The following is an 18043-nucleotide window of genomic DNA, read 5'->3' as shown; positions in this document are numbered from 1 at the left end:
TGCGAAGCTGCGTTTTCTACTTCATCCGCACTCCCTTGTTGATTTATTTGTTGATTACATCTCCAAAGAAATAAGAGCAAAAATACAAAAATGTACAGCAGAGGTAAGAAACAGCAAGACTAGCAGCAGCTGCAGCCTGGGGATAACTTGTAAACATTTTTTATGACTCATCAGTTGCGCAAAGGCAGCTATAGATGCGTAGGCAGCAAGGAAACAAGTAATGTAAGACTCTAAGTGGTTGTTGTTGTATGTACAAAAGCATGTTTGTGTGCAAAGACTTACAGGTAATTGCAGTTATTTCTCAAGTCCTTAGGGCTTGGTTGCCCATGCAACGCTGAGCAATTATTTTTTCATAGCATACTTTTGGGAGTGAGGCAAATAATACATGCCTCCAACTAAAACGATTGCATTTTAGTTGTTAATACTAGCACCTGGGGACAGGAATCTCGAGAAATTAATGGCAGCAGCAATGAAAAAGGATCAAGCATTATTTACGCTTAAGGAAAGCGCTGCACCTTAAAGTAGGCAGTCAATAATTGTTAAGCGTTGTTTTACAGCTAAACAGCTGAGTGATTCCAAAAGGAGCTGATGTGCTTAGGTCTTAAATTGATTAATTACAGCATTAAGGCAGAGCGTTAATTCATAAACAACAAATTATAAAATGTGATAAAAAAGTATAGAAAAAGTTTAATATTTGAAGCATTTGCTTTATGCATTCTTATAAAGCAAAAAGGAAACTGCAACTTTACATGAAACGAGAAGCTTGAAGAATCGCCGCTTTCAGCCTTGAAGCATTATCAGTCCTCTTGCTGCCAACACAGCGAAGTGGCAATAAAAACAAACGATAACGAAGAAAAAAATGCAAAAGAGCTATTTAAGAAAATAGCGAAAAATCGCAAAAATTGCAGAGGAGGAAAAAGTAGCAAACGTCTACGAAACGCCAGCGGAATCAACTACTGACATTCATATAGGTGGAGCTGGCAGAAATTGTAACTAAGCGAAAATTGCAAGAAACTGAAACAGCGAAATGCGAGATAATGAGAGGCGATACAAGTACCAGCACCGGCTTGTAATGTAACAGGCGAAAAGTCGTCGGAAAAAATGTGTGGCGAAGTGAATTCTAAAAGGCAGAGCATGACAATTTAAAGTGTTGGGCGTTAAGTGAGCGCAACTTAAAAGCACTTAAGTTACAATGACGACGATTAAGCTGCTGTAAAATCAGAGAGTGGCAATCGCAATTGTGCAGTGGAAGAAAGGTACAGTGAAGAAGCAAAGCGTATCAAATGACAGGTATTTGATTCTCTGCTATTTAGCTATGAACTGTTGCCTACAATGTCTAATTTTGTTAAGAAACTATTCTAGTTACAATTTAGTGCCTAACTGAGATAGACACCATAGTGCTAGTGTTGGACTGTGCTATATAGATAGGGTAGACGACAATTGAGGTTTGAACAGCGACTAAAGGTCTATTGTGCTATCTCCTAAATCAGAACAATGAATTCATTGCTCCATGTCGCGAAACCGAAAATTTACAGAAGAAGCTAGATCATGTTAAATATATAAGTGCCTTTTCAGCTTACAATAGGCAGTGAATGCCCCAAGTAGCTGAAATTTGTTACTTAGTAGATTGATTCTATTTAAAAAACTAGCCGTTAAAAAGCTAGAAAGTTGGCCTGGCGCATGCCTTGGAGTTCTCGCCAATACTTCTCCCAGCTTACCAAACCTGTTAAAGTCAGGTTTAGAAAATGGTCGATACTAAGTTTCTATACAAATTTTATGTTTTAATCGATAAAGCGTTATGAGACAATCACAATATAAAGCGGCCAACAACCGTTTAGACTATATCCGTTGGTCGCCGAAGATGTCTCAACCTCAATCTGGCAATCTTTGAACGCGTTCAAGCTTCCCAGCGAGTCTAACTTTTTAAGCACCCTCTACCGGGTATATTCATCATAGAACATTATTGGCTTCACTACGGTTTCGTGGAGTAAAAGCAAAAAAAAAAAAAAAAAAAAAAAAAAAAAAAAAAAAAAAAAAAAAAAAAAAAAAAAAAAAAAAAAAAACAACGTCCACTACAAGGCAACGGAACTCATTTTTACTATCCACTTAATTTTTGGTCTCCACGAAAGCTTCTCTTCACGGATAAGGATCATTAACTTAGTCGAAGGCGCTAATCTACGAATGAAGGGAAATCGACATCTGACACTTTGTACTCGTAGGCGGTATTTACAAATTTTCTAAGTTTACATTAATTTCTTGTACGCCGAGGGTCTATTTATTACTTGAATAGAGTACTTTAAGTGTACCACCAAGTTTCCCTGAAGAAAATATCGTAGACGAAAATGATCAGCTAGGCTCAGTTTTGAGATATCGATCCGAAATCTTACAAACGTTCTTTTCACCGAAAGGAGCTGTTCATTTGTCGGAACGGTCGATATCGGACCCCTATAGCATATAGCTGCCATACAAACTGAGCGATCAAAGCTAAGTCCTTGTACGGAAAACTTTTTTATTTGCGAAGATATTTTCACGAAATTTAGCAAAAGTAAATTTTCAGCACAACGCTACTCTCTCCGAACAAATTGTTCAATTCGGATCACTGTAGCATATAGCTGCCATACAAACTGATCGATCCAAGCCATGACAATGACCTTTTCATATTCATTTATCATAAGTATGATACATGCTTTTGCGAATGATTCTATATAGTGATATTCATTGGATTCTCAAACATATATAGAAATCAGCAACTATTTAAACATAAGATTTAACTGTGAGTATATATCTATTTAAGATGTCAATAATGAATCACTATCTTTATTTCCGAAGCTCTCGCATGAAAAATTAATTTATAATTGCCAAAAGTGCTCATATGAGGCATAATGGCTGCTCGCTCATATTTAATGACAGCAACAAAGGGCCGGTTGTCAGTCTTCCATGTGGGTGCACTCATACTAAGGGCGCCTTGTTGCAGGCAATTTGCACAATTTTCCACGAAATTAAACTGCATGTGTGCATACAAGAAAGTCTTACATAACGGCAGTGCAGCGCCGGCATTAATGCAATATGTGTAAGGAAGAAGAAGAAGAAGAAAAAGAAATTAAAAACGCATTTGCCAAAACAGTTCGGGCAAATAGCGATGCAGTGTTGCCATATTGCAGTAACAGGGAAATATTCATATTTTTATTGCCTTACACAACAGTTGCTTTTAATAGCGAATCTAGTAGAGGAAATGCGAGGAAATAAAGTATAAAAATACGCGCATAACGGTAATGGCTTATATTGAAGTGTATGTGTGCATAAAATGTGTTCAATGCTTTAGCGCAGCTATGTGTGCGTGCGTGCATTTTATTGAAAGCAATTGCCTGATGGAAAGCTGAGCGAAATAAAAAAAATTTTTAAAATATTGTATACAGCAATGCGAAATGCATTTCATTTTGTCAACCTACTCAGGCATGCAAGTGCCATGCACATACATACACGCACACATGCGCGATGCTGGCGGGTGGGTTGTTGTGGGCCAAAAAATTATGCACGTTTGCAATGAAATTAACACTGGCTAGTGGAAATAAAATAAAGCGGCAGCGGAAATGAAATAAAATGAATTTTTAACCGCCAACAAACTGAATCAGGCGACCACACGTCACAACAACAACTGCAAAAATAATAAATACCAACAAGAACAACACAAACGGCAAGACCATAATTCATATCGGCTCTCATGCATCAATGTCTGCGAATGCGATTATAACTCGGTGCCGTCGTGTGTGTGCGTGAGAGTGTTCACGCGTGTGTGTGTGCCGGCGCATTAATAAATTCTCAACATAATGCTTGGCATAATGTAGGCATTCACTCAATTTATTTAAACATATCTGAATATGCAGCAGCTTATTTTATATGTGTGCTCATGCAGGCATTTGTAGTTGCCACATGCGCTCATGCGCTGAAAAAGAGTTATTAAAAATACGCTAGCATAATTCTAGGCGCCCGTGCGCGCATTTATTATAATTGACGTCGGTTTTGTGCGCGGCACTAAGGCATTGCAACAGCAGTGCTATAATTATCACTTCGAGTATATCTACACGTGTGTGTGTGGCAGTCATCATTATTTACAATTTTAATTTGGCGAAAATGCTCAGAATGCGCCCGTAATTGTTGTTGTATTTATGCGCGTGGCCATGTGTCTGCGGCTGATTACAAATTGCTATTAAAAAAATTGGAAAAATGCACTTCATATAAATGTTGCTGATTAAAATCACCGTTAAGTGTTAAATATGTTGCAAACAGATGTTGTTGGATAATTTTACATTACGCCTGCCCTGACATACAGCAGTAAATAAATAAATTGTTAAGTCTGCAAGTATTGCTGTAGTGTATGTGTTTTGTGTTGAATTGATTTATACAACACAACTGCAGAGATGTAAAGTACTAGCTTACGAGCTTTCAGCTGAATGAATTTTAAAATTCGGAATAATATTTTTTACCTCATTGTAGGTACTCCAAAGTATTGTATTTTGAGGTTTTTGTAAATATAAAGTTTTTACTGTGAAACCTACGAAACATCGTCACGTCCTCGAGTGCTACCATCTTCTTTTTCTGTACAAAATTTGAATTCGCATAGCAGATGTTTCATAGTTATCACTTCCTTTTAGAGTTCTTATCTAATTTCCTTTGAACTTTAATAGTCGGCATATGCCTATTCATTCATGCCAACTTTGCCTGCTTGTTGACCAGAGAGAGATTGACTCCACCGGGATTTAGCTTCATTTAGTACAATATTGTTGATTAAGTACCTTCAAAAGACCAGTTACATTTGAGTTTTACGAAGTCTAATTGTAGAATTATGCCTGCTCTTGGCTTGTTCATCTGCTTCATTGTTACTAGGGATATCACTATGTCTTGGCACTCATTGCATGGTGTCAAATACACTAGGAGATTAAGTCATACTTTCACTATCTTTTATGGTAACCGGAGTTTAGTGATTTCAAAGCTGATTGGCTACATGTATATATATCTATATATATACTTTTTTTTCTCAAGAATGCTTTAATTCTCTTGCGGAAATCTCAGAAAATCTCCGTTTGGATGACATAGCATTGAGGTAGGCGTTAATTTTGGTGATCCTGTCTATCTCTCCCCAGTCCCACCTTTCCCAGGAAAGGAAGGCAATATGGGCCACGGAATTAAAGTTCATTTATACAGTAGTATTGCCTCAATTGGTATAGTTGCTGCAGAAGTTTTAAATGTTAAGAATCACAGCTTGTTTGAAATTTAAAAAAAGCGGTTTTTCCACAGCCTTTTAATAGAACTTTTCAAAATATTGTGTTCTTTTTTTAACGCGTGCCAAATATCTATCAAAATAATAATTATAGATTAGTTTATATCTTTCTTTCTCAACTACGTACATTTGGCAATTTTTACTCTAAGTGAAATTATTCGACAAAGATTAAATTTTGAAATAAAATTTCTGGTGACGAAATGTTCAGAATGTTGTCAAAGGACCTCGGTGATAATAGTTTGATACGAATAAGTATTTTTGATTGGTACAAATTATTCAAAAAGGGTCGGCAACTCATTGACGACGAAACAAGTCCAGAATGACCAGAAACATCGACTGAAGATAAATATCTCAACAAAATAAAGAAATTGGTGCTTGATTAACGCCTATGAAACAATGCTTTTCAACTACCAGGATGTCATGAAACGTATTATTATTCACGATGAGGCTTGCTTCAATGCTTACGCTCCAGTAACAGACGATCAATCGGCCAAATATCATGGCAAAGGTGAGCCCAAGTCCAAAAAAGCCACTTCAAAGCAGATAAAAAGTCAAGGTCATATTGAATTATGGACCAACAATCGTGGTTTTTGCACCACGATAATGCACTGCCGCATACTGAAGTAATTTTTCGTCAGATTTTCGACAAATTATTAACCGATATCGTGTCGAAGCCACCGTATTGACCTGTTTTAGCTCGGATTGACATCGGCTATATAAAACAATTGAAACAGTAGTTGTTGTTTTTCAAACTAAAAATCGCCTTCGTTTGGTCTGTTGAGAAGGGTCTGTGTACCTAAAAATTGTATTGACATTTCAAATGTGGTATATACCAAAAAATTATCTAGCGTGAGCACCCCTGATATAGAATAATATATTCCCGGTCAACTTGCTAGAGGCTAATTCGCAATAAGGTCATACATTTTTCATAACTATATCCCAATGAACCCCAAATTTTTCTCTTCATAAAGCTCTAGTTTGTAACTAGTTCCTTTTCTGATCTTATGGTTGTTATTCTATTTATATTATTAATTTTTCTAACGCCAGGCTAAATTGATATTAATGTTCAATTGCTGGGACTTAGCGAAAGTTGCATTAGTTCTATTCATAAACGCCCACATTATCAAATATTTTACTAAAAATATTTTATCTTATGTTAATCCTTAATATGTCTTTGCTTAGGCAAAAGCGAATGTCTTTTCCAACCTTCGGGAGTATTTTTAATTGCAAATTTATCCCTAAGAATCTAGCCTTGCGAGTGCAAAATACCTGATAATTATGATCATTACATTGCTCTAAGAGTGTTGAAGAAAAGTTAAGGAATATAACTTTCCTTTTAGTAAACTCAAAAACAGTTCAAGGTATTAGACAGATTTAAAAAGTTAGAGTTTTTAGAATACGATGTTGAAGCGGCATAGTGTAGGCAAGTATATCTTATTATTTCACTTCATTTGTTGCTTATTATGAAATTTCTGTAATAAATTCGTAACATGAGTATTATTTCCCATAAACGTGGCTTAAAATCATTCCTAAATTGAAATTGCATTTTATAATTTTTTACAGAGCAGCGAGTTCAATTTTTTTTTATTATCTGTAATCAACGCCATTATCCATAATTATTTTCAACTTTCAATATTAAACGGTAGTCACCGAATGCATGTCCGGTCCTACGGTGGCTTCCATGCAACAACATTTCTGTGCAAAGACCGGCACATGGTCACACACACACACATGCATATAAACGGTAATTTCCGATTGGCGGAAGTTAATAACGCATTTAATGTGACTTAAATAAAGTATGAAATTAAAAAGCAATTTGTATTACCTGAAGCGAAGCGCACAAGCTCGCGAATTAATTAAAGCGTACGCACATAAACGGTGTTGGCAGCGCGAGAAGGTAAACGAAGAGAATGAAGCAATTATGAGAGTGCTCTGTAGTGCAATGCGAGAATGCAGCAAAGCAGAGGGAATGTGTCGAAGAGAGTTTTTGAAGCTTTAGCATGAAACTGCTCGATGTTTATATGTTGAATAGAGTATATATAGTAATATGTCCACGAAGTTTATAACACCCAAAAGGGGACTTCGGACACCCTACGAAATGTATGTATATAACTGCGCATCGAGCTGATCTTCAACTATCCGTTTTCAGTGTGCTCAAAGTCAATATTTCTCATTGCTTTTACTAAATTTATGCTCAAATTTGTAAGTGTTTTTTAATAAGTTCTTCGCTTTCTCTGGCAAAAATTACCCGCTTCTGGTCAACTTAAGCACTAACTGCCCTAAATATGCACTTAGACAACAAAGCGCAATGCCAAAGTAAATAGAAATGCCACAGCGTTGCGGTGGAGCATTTTAAAAGCACGCTCTCTGGAATGATTCACCATTCAATTGGCTCAATTGCCTAGAAAAATTTGCATAAATGGCGCAGCTGAACGAACCGACTGACCCACTTGACTGCAAAGCGGGGCACAACGGAATAAAAGTGGCAAATGGATTACTTGAATGAATGGATGAGTGAATGAATGAATTCGCAAGCAAGTGAGTAAGTGTGTAAGTGAGTGGGCAAGTGCCTTGCTCTGCGCCTAACAGCATGCAACGAAGCGTGAAATTCATCAATGCAAATGTGTGGCTAATGCACGAGCGCACACACCTACATATACAATGCACACAGGAATAAATGCAGTGTTGCAATTGAGGGAATCAAGCTGAGCATGAGTGCTTTTAAAAGCGATACACACACACAGGCATACGTATGCACTCAATGCTTTTATGCATTACAGCCGCCGGCAGTTTTATTGCAGTCATAAATCACACAAAAAAGTTCGGGCGGGGGTGTATGTCAGAGTGCAACAAAAGGGGCACAAGCGCTGAGACACGCGTCTCAAAGCGAGGATTTGTCAACTCTGCAAGTGGATATGCGGCGTGTGCAGGGCAACGAAACACATACATACATGTACTATATATACTCAAGCAAGTAACGTTGCAACCCTCGGCTAGCTTAGCATGTTCTCCGAGCGGTCAGCGTATGACAAAACAAACGACTCCTCATGATTATTTCACTGCAAACGGCAGGGGTAGCGTCGGTTGCCTGCCACACCGCTCCTGCGTTGAAAGTAATTGTGCTGTGCAACCACTGCTGGCAGGAAACTTTTGGCGAGACAATTTTTACAGCTTATTGGGCCAATAACTGCTGCAGCAACTCCAACAACAACAACAGTTAGAGAGTAAAGTGCGCACTTTGAAACGTGTGTCTACTTGCTACATATGCCGCACCGACTCCAAATAATTTCTGTTGCAAGCGTGCGCTCGCGCGGACTTTCACTAAGTAGCTCACGCGTGTCGAAACCAAGGCGTGTTTACGCATGTTTGTTGTTATTGTTTATGACATTTAATTGTGCTTTTGTTTTGTTTTATGATCTTTGAAAGATATAATTCTTTCCGTTTAATGCGATTTTCGGGCTGTCAGTGTGCCATATGACGTCTTGTTCCTGGAATATGTCGCAACACGAATCGATTTTTATACGCCTTGATCATTTCTTAACTGAGCTGATATGTATTTTTTTTTATATGTAAATTTTTATTGGTAATAAATGCTAATTTTGTTCATATTTTAATAACTTCCTAATTATTAATTAAAATGAGCTTGTTCTCTAAATATTTGTTCATTAACCAAAATACATAAATTTTTGAGATAACATAAACGGTATAACATATCTGGTATAATATTATTCCAAATAAATATTATTCTATATCTCATAAAATACCTCGAGCAGAAATACTAAAACCTTTAAGGTAAGGACTAACAAAAATTTCGTTGCCTACATTTAAGATCATAGTTTTTATCTCGAGGCCTCAAATATACCAAAATATGAGAATATTATTCCAAATAAATATTTTCCTATGTCTCGTAATAAATCTCAAGCAAAATACTAGAATCTTTAAAGTAAAGACTAACAAAAATTTCGTTGCCTACATTTAGGATCATCGACTTTTATTATGACCAATAGCTCAGCGTCTCAAATAATACAAATTTTACCTTCTTTTCTTTCCAAAATTGTAAAACAAATTTATTTTTATTATACCAACACCAACTTCATTCTCTTACTACTCATATTTCACCAGCTCACACTACCATCCACGCTTAGCTATAATTTGAGGCTGTACTCCCACAACCTCACTATTATTTTCCCACTGTAATTGCACGCTTGAGCAGTCTTGCATTACATGTTCCATTAGTACAGACTTCAATTTCGGACTCGAGATTCGTGCATTTGTCATTTGACACCCTTTTTCCTGTACAAAACAGTAATTCACATATTTGCCTCTTTTGCTAAGCAATGCAATGAATGAATGATTCTTACTCCGCCTCCCTTGCAAATTTTTTTTAATAATTTTTGCTCGCTAAAATTTCGTATGCAATCAACGTTTCGCATATACACTGGGTGATGTTTTGTGGTATAGCCGGCACGCGCGCCTAAAAATATGCGTATGCGTGACGTGGTGCATTGTAGCGTGTCGGTATGGCATGTCGACTATAATGCGTATCATATTTTGGTTTTTCACGCAGCAAGTAGGCCTTAACTAGCGAGCATTTGCAGTCTTAAAGGATATTTTTTTTTATATCTGGTTAAGCTTAATTAAAGCTACAACAACTAGATATTAGATTTTTAATTGAATTTGACAAAGAGAAGTTTGAGTTACGTAGAGTTGGAGTTTCAGCAGTGAATGACTCAAATACTAATTGTTTGTAGTAACGTAAAAAGTAAGTTAAAGTTTTGCTGGAAATTCAATATTTTTTCGGAAAAAAAATAACTAACTTCAGAAAAAATTCTCTTGCAAACTCCGTTCATATTGTTTTAAATTTACAATCAAATTAAATGAAATTACAATCAAAAAAAGTTAATTTTTTATTTTTCGTTCGGCTATACCTTCAGATATAACATATCTAAAGTTTAAATCGATATATCAAATTGTTGCAGCATTGAAAGATCTTTTTTCCGTTGGAAGTCGCGTGTAATTTGAAAATTTAATAAATATTTAATAATATATATATATAATATTAATATATATTATATTAACATTAAAAATATGTCATTAGCCATTTGAAAATTCCAAGCTATTACGAATGAAAACTCGAAGGAAATGGCAGGAAATGCCAGGGTTTGTTTTCGCAAGGTAGATATTCACCAAATTAGATCCATCACGACTATTTCTTGATCCCGATTCACAAGAATGCTCGCTGGGAAGATATTTTCTTCGAATGAAGATTTGCACGTCGAAACTGAGGCCTATTTTGAATAAAAGGACAAATCATAATACAAAAATGGTTGAAGAGTCCACAATCAGTCTATCTTTTTTGAAGAGAACTGCGATGATTTAAAAAAAAATACTAATTTTATCATAAAAAATAGATTTTACAATGGCAGGCTGGGGATTTTACAATCGACCTGTTAAGGCATTAGTGGGTCCAGCATACATTGAATACGACACTTCGAAACAGTCAGTGACATTGTGACAGATCATACATCGTGGTATGAGCCATATGAGCCCAAAAATCCAGTCTTTTAAAATAAGTCGAATGTAAGCTTAGCTGAGATAACGGACATGTCGCCACGCAAGTACAAGTACACTTGAACCACACAGAATAGCATGTTCTAAGAAGACAGATCGTTCTTAACGTCACCAATGCGAGCTCTCACATATCGACAGAACAAACCATAGGTTTGAGTACTCACAGCATCTATTTAATGAGTCGGCCACCGTAAAGTGATGACTTGACATCTGATCATTTATTTTTATATACGTATATTAAAGATAAATTAAGAGATCAACGTTGTTTCACATTTCAAGGGGCGGTTGATGCGTTCAGAATGCATTTTTTGGAGATACCTCAATCAGAGTGGCAAATGTGCTTCAACAATTGGTTGGAACGCATGCAAAAGTGTGTTGATATTATAGGAGAATATTAAAAAAAAAAAAGTTATTATTAAAAACTGTTTTAATCCTGAAATATGAAAGACGACAAACATAAGGAAGAAAAATGTCTATGTTACATATACCATTAGCGGTGAGTAGTGATTTAAGAACACTATAGTTAAAATTCACAGCTGGTTTACTTTTGAAAGCCAGCCTCTTAAAACGAATTGCTATTGTTGATCAAATAATACATTATTACAGTACTGGGAGAATAAAAAAGCATCTGAGTTCAAGTAAAAATTAGAAACAAGTTTTGGATCAAAAAAAAAAAAATAAAATTAAATTAAATTAAATTAAAAAAACCAATACATTATATAAGAAATAACTAAGCAATGGTTGATAGAATAAAAAAGCTTCGACCGAAAACAAGATCTCAATAGTGACAGAAACTATTTAGTCAATAACTGTTAGAACTGAACAGCTCTCATCGGAAATAGCTGTATTGCCACTCCGGCAATATGATATCACCCAAAATGAATATAAAAACTACTGATATAAATTCATGTGACACGTTTCTATAACTATTTAGCTAAATAACGTGTTTAAGCAAAATTAAGTTCTACATTGAAAATAAAAAATGTACATTTAGGAGTATACATATGTATGAGTATGTCACATGTGATATTAGCAATCAAATTAAAGTGCTTGAAATTTCCTGAACAGCTGCCATTCGCTGCACTTGCGTCAGTTGTGAAAATTCTTAAAAAAATAGAAATATATTTTCCAATCGCTCACATGCTACTTGCTTCCCCAACTTCACTTAGAGTTACGCGAATAGTGCGCAAGAACACACTAAAGCTATTTGGGTGAGGCAACGAAAATTTGTCCACACACACCAAAATGAATCAAGGAAATAGCGACGACGTCGACGAGGCAACGATTGATTGCTCCCAAGGGTCGACAGCAGCAGTAGGAGCGTACAGCTTGGCAGAAAGGGAAAGCTAAAAACTGCAGTTAGTCGCTGTGCGACGCGTTAATGGTGGTGTCACTTGCAACAACGCAGCGATTAGAGTTTTTACGACAAAAACGCACACATATACTTACTCAATGAGAAGGTAAGTGGTTAGAGGATGCGTTGATGCTTGAACGCTGCAAGCAACAACACCCTTTTGTATATGTGCTGGCGTTGCAAGTGGCAAACGGCAAGAAATCAAGTGTTGCACTTCACACAACGTGAAGCAATCGCAGAAGAAGTGGAGGAAGTGGCAGCAAAAGGAAGTGCTTACGCAGGACACGGATGCTATTTGTCGTTGTTATTATGTATGAGTGTGAGTGTGCTATAAGACTCCCTTGGTAATTGCGCGCATTTAACCCGCTTCCCAACGCTGCTCTGTGCTGTGCGCGCGGTAATCAAACAAGAAATTATTGCAATTTCGCAACCAATTCGACCAATTTTCTTCTTCGACGAGTGCGGTGGTGGGTTTTGGTGGCGCAGATAAGCAAATGATTTCCGCTCTGCATCATGTACAATTTCCTTAACTACATCTTCGAGTAACGTAGTATACTTGTACATGGCTCGACCGGCAACACGGGAAATGCATTTTCCATGGGTGCTGCTGATAAATCGCGGAAATGAGCCCTCAAGCGCCAGCAGCAAGCAGCGTGGGAGTTGCAGCTTGGCAACAGCCTTGAGTGCGCGTGTAATCATTGTTGCAAGCAGCGATTTAAATGTGTTAAAGATTATTACAAGTTATCGCACCACTGCTGAGAAAGCTAAGAAACGCACATCCCGTGCGCGTTAGCGTATTATATCTAATCATAAGTTCAGCTAAGCCGCTTAGTGGCCGGTGCGGTGCGTGCGGCGCGCTGTGGTGCCACTCATAAATGTGGTAAGTCGTTTACTTACCATCAGATTAGCAGCTAAAGTAAAAATATGATTCCACATTATGTTTGTTGTATTTTCGAATTTAGAACCGCATTGGGATTTGCGTTTTGTCATCAACAAAAATGACAAAGGAGTGTGAGAGTTGGCGAAGCCATTAAAATAAATGCGAATTGTTGTGAGTTAATTAACTGCTTTAGAAAAGCATATATATGTATGTATTCGAGTATACAAGTATTTTGATGTGTAAGCAAACCCAATCTTTTTTAAAGACTGAATAGAGTTAGGAAATGACCTTTTGTCTCTCTGCTTCAGATGCGATTTATATTTGAAAATAACAATAAATTGTAAACGTCTTTCAATTTATCTTTGCTTTTGGGTATGTAGTATAAGACCACAAAAGCGCAAATTGGATTGCAGATACTTTACTAAATGAATATCTTCTCACTAAGAGAGTTTATAAGTAATATTAAAGAAATAATTTAATATCTTAATAAGTCCCAAAAAAGTATAAGTGCAAAATATTTGTTGAGATTTTAGAAGAAGATGAAATGTCGGAATTGGGGTTGAAAAAACAACCTTATTCTCCGAATGATAAAGTACGACTATGCGTAGACTTAAACGTATGCACTGTGACAGAAAGCACCCGCAAATTATTACTGAATTCGCCGGGTAAATGATATTTCACAAAAAAAAAAAAAAAAAAAAAAAAAAAAAAAAAAAAAAAAAAAAAAAAAAAAAAAAAAAAAAAAAAAAAAAAAAAAAAAAAAAAAACATTGAAATCGCTGTCTGTTGGTGGGACTATCGTTAATTACTATGCCAAATACGATGTGCCAACCAGTTTGTTTATATCAGCTGCTTAAGACATTACACCTTAGTATACCGTTGTGATTTTTACATGGATAAAACATCAATTCGAGCTGTACAGCTTACTTGAGCAGGGACACTCTTCTATAAGAGTCTACAGCTGCTGGCGTATGCCGATGAAATCGATATCATTACCCTCAACAACCTCATAACTTCAAAGTTCTGGATAATTTCGACTATCTTGGAATCGGTGTTAACACAAACAACAACTTGTTTAAGAAATCTAACGCAGAATATATCTTGTCAAAAGGTTCGGATTTGAGAAATAAAACCCTCTCTTCACGAACAAAAACAAAACTCTATAAGTCACTCATTATTCTCGCAGAGGCTTGGACGGTGACGGTGAGAGAAAAGTTCTGCGAAAGATTTATGGCTCTTTTCGCGTTGGTTACGGCGAATATCGTATTCGGTGGAACGACGAGCTGTGTGAGCTATACGACGGCATGACATAGTTCAGCGAATTAAGAGACAGCGGCTATGATGGCTAGGTCATGTTGTCCGAATAGACGAAAACACTCCAGCTCTGAAAGTATTCGACGCAGTACCCGCCGGGGGAAGCAGAGGAAAAGGAAGAAACGACGAAGAACGCTGTTGTAAACTGGGTTATAACCGCGTACGGGGTGTCTGCGCCAATAAAGAAACAAAAGGATAAATACATGAAACGAAGAAAGTTCACAAGTTCAATTTTGTCAAGAACACAAGCCTAAGAGTAGTAAAATGTGTTCACAGACGTCCAGAAAGGAAGTGAAGAATATGGAATTGAAAATCATCAGGCAAGTTTCTCGTGAGTCCGTTGGAATAGTTTTGGGGGATATTTTGGGTATGAAACGCGTTCTTGCTCGACTCGTCGCGATAATGCTAAATTTAAAAAAAAAAAAACACCGTAAATATGTGTTACTGCTTGATGCCATGTTCATGGAGAGTATTAAGTGACAATGGTTTAGCTGAAGACCATCCCAAAAGGGGCTTATGAAAATTGTTTCGAGGACCGGAAAATGGCATAAGTGTATTACATGTGGTGGGGATTACTTTGAAGGCAGCAAAATAAATGAATAATTAAAAATTTTGTGTTTTATTTACAATTTCCGATTTATTTTTTGTCACAATATATCAGCTGACGTAACAACAAAGCAAATATTGTTACAGGTAGTTAGCACCCAACGGTGAAAGTTTCTAGTGAGTCATCGCGAACAAGACGACGCAAGCGCAAATCAAGTCGCCTGCAATGACCATTTTTCGAACCGTTCTTAAAAAACGTTTTTTTTTTATTGTAAGCTGTTGGGAGCTAAACAGAGCCGCTTGAAGATTTCGAAAGCTAAACGGAGCCAAATGGGTTTTGATGTGAGCATCCATAGTAGCCAGTTTTTCAGGATCAAAAAAAGTATCGAACTACGGGTAGTTGCTGTTAATGTAGTATGTACTCTTAGTCCGTACCAACAGTATCCGTTATATTTTATACTCATTGCTTTAACAGTGTTACTTGTAACTCCTCATTTGATCTAAACAGCGGTATAAGCAAGGGTTGAGCAAAAATGGCTTTTTGTTCACTTGGATACTCTGCTCTTTAACGGTTTTCGAACTCGAAAACAATTTTCTACCCCTTGCTTTAATATCCTCTGATCTCATTGGAATAGTCGACTGATTGCTTCGGCTGACAAAAGGAAGAAAAATATGGAAAGGTATTATAACCTCTACATGCAATTCAATATACCTTAAATATTGACTTCAATTAAAATCGGATTGAGAAAAGAAGAATCAATCAGTTGTGTCATAATTTTGAATATGCCAGGGCGCATCGTGAAATAATTATTCTGAAAACATATGCATCGAAGAAAAAGAACTATCCATTAAAGAAGTCGCAAGACTTAACTCTACATATTACATTTTCGTGAAACATTACATAAAAAGTTATAAGATCTGTGAAGAGATATATGGGGATGTAAGCACTCAAAGTGTACTCTTATTACAAAAAAAAAAAAAAATAAATAAAATGTAAATACGTATGTACTACAATATATTGCAATCTCTTTCGTATACCTTAACTTATCAATTTATATCTCAATACGTTATAACCAAGCCTCATACTCACCTCAATGTATCCTTGTACGCTGTCGCATTGTTGGAGCACCAAAATCGCCGAATTAAACTTCAAAGCCGACAGCTCGTCGGGCGAGCAGGGGCTCAAGAAGCCACTATCTGCATCACTGTGCGAGGACAGAGGTCGCGGCTTACGTATTTTATACGGCACATTACGACTTGGCACTGGACCCGGATTGAATAGCACATAATTCGATTCGATTGGCACGGTACGCGCGCGTAAATGTTCCTTACCATCAAGCAACATATGCTGCAAATGAAGCATATGTTCCGAACTGACGAGCTCCGAGACGGCACGCTGTTCGATGCTTAATACACCGGCACCATCGGAAATAGAGGAGCTGTTCATTTTATTGTCATTGCCCGCGGAACGCTTGCCGCGCTTATCACTTGCGTTGTCTGTGCTGGCGTTAGCAGACGAATGCTTCGACAAGCGAAACGGTGAAAGATTCAAGAAGGTTAAACGCTTTTTTGTGCGTTGTAACGTAGTTTGTGAAGACGTCGCTGAGGTGGATGAGCTCGTTGAGTTGGTTGAGGTGGAAGATTCTACGAGGGCAGTTGATGTAGTTGTGGCGGTGGAGGCGGTGGTATTTGTGTCCTTTGACTCCTGGCTATTCGACATGCTTGGCGCTGCATCGAGAACTTCGAGTAGCTGCTCAAAACTGGCGGACTCACGTAACATGGGCTCGACAGTATTTGGAACGGTCTGCACCGCCAATGCCTCTAAGTTAGCATGTACCAATTGTTCATTAGTGTAAGGATTTGGTATGCCAATGTCGGCTATGGGTTCATCTTCAAAATCATCTGGATCGATGACAAAGTAGTTGTGATGATCAAAATTCGCAGTATTCGCATCACCGCCGCACGCCTCCTCGAACGTCACCTCTACAACGAGTGTGTCTTCCTCGGCCGGCAATTCCTCATTGTAAATCACTTCGGGCACAATTTCTTCTTCACTAAAATTCAGGTTTTGACGCGAACTAAACAACGGATCACGTAGACCATGTACTGGTGATGGCTCGAACATGCCACCTAACTGCTCATGTGTCCGTTGACGCATAGCTTTCTCATTAATAAAATCAACGGGATCGAATAAACAGTAATTGTCCATATGGGACACGTGTGTCTTACGCTGACGCACCGGTAAGTTCTTCAGTTTCTCACTGTAGTCCGCATCGTTATTATTCGAAGCATTCGAGTTCGGTGGGCTGGCATCAGGTGGCGCCGGTGGCGGTGGGGAAACCTCATTCGACGAGGATGTGACATCATCCTGCGTCACGCTACTAGCTGCAAGCGACTTCTGCGAACCGCGACTGAGCGATGCAAATAAACCACGCGCTAAGCAATTCTTCAGCTCAGACACGCGACCTTTGTAGGGACTAGACTGCGCACTTGCACTGCCTCCCGCATGCTCGCTGCCATCATACACACCCAAACGCGCATTCAATTTGCTCAACTCCTTGCGTTCCTTTTTGCTGAGCACAACCTTACCGCGCGAAGGTGTCGCTGGTGCCGACAGGGAGACGCCACCTTCGCCAGAGGTTTGCATTGCGAGGTAGCGCGAATCGCGCGTTGGCATTTGCGAGATCGGTGGCGGGGTCGGTGGTGTTGGCTCACGATAAGGTGGTGGTTGTGGTGAGTGCTGTGCCGAGAGACCGCATTTCGCGAACTGTGAGTTGGTAATGACCGTCGTCGACTCATAGCTCACGGGAAAGTCACAAAAGAGCTCAGTAAATTGCGTCGAGTCAGCGCCTGTATAGCGACCATTGTAGAAGTTTAATTCCATGTAGTTAGCGTCGCGTGTGGCGTTCGGAGCATCGCGAAATTCATGCGAATGCGTAAATGAGTCATTGCAGAGATTTCGATTGATATGCGGTTGCGAAGCGTGTAGTGAGGATGCGCCAGCCGACTTCGGTATTGTGCCGGGCGCGCTGTTATGCGAGTGTAGGGACGCCGTTAAGGGATTATGATCGGCGCTGAAGTCATCAGTGGGCGAAGATGCA

General features: G+C 38.1%; 1 protein-coding gene across 1 annotated transcript in view; it reads right to left on the bottom strand.

Annotated features, from left to right (window-relative positions):
• The window catches only part of LOC108967868 (protein sickie), a 369021-nt gene extending 351179 nt beyond the window's left edge, over positions 1–17842 (bottom strand). Inside the window, exon 1 of the mRNA XM_018931510.1 lies at positions 16033–17842. Within this exon, the coding sequence (XP_018787055.1) occupies positions 16033–17826 (1794 nt within the window). The 5' untranslated portion in view covers positions 17827–17842. The remainder of the gene's footprint in view (positions 1–16032) is intronic.
• Positions 17843–18043: the final 201 nt, after the last annotated feature.

The sequence above is a fragment of the Bactrocera latifrons genome, unplaced genomic scaffold (assembly GCF_001853355.1).
Source record: "Bactrocera latifrons isolate USDA-ARS-PBARC rearing strain unplaced genomic scaffold, ASM185335v1 scaffold_2, whole genome shotgun sequence".
In the NCBI taxonomy this organism is placed as follows: domain Eukaryota; kingdom Metazoa; phylum Arthropoda; class Insecta; order Diptera; family Tephritidae; genus Bactrocera; species Bactrocera latifrons.
This window is presented reverse-complemented; position numbering and strand designations above follow the sequence as displayed.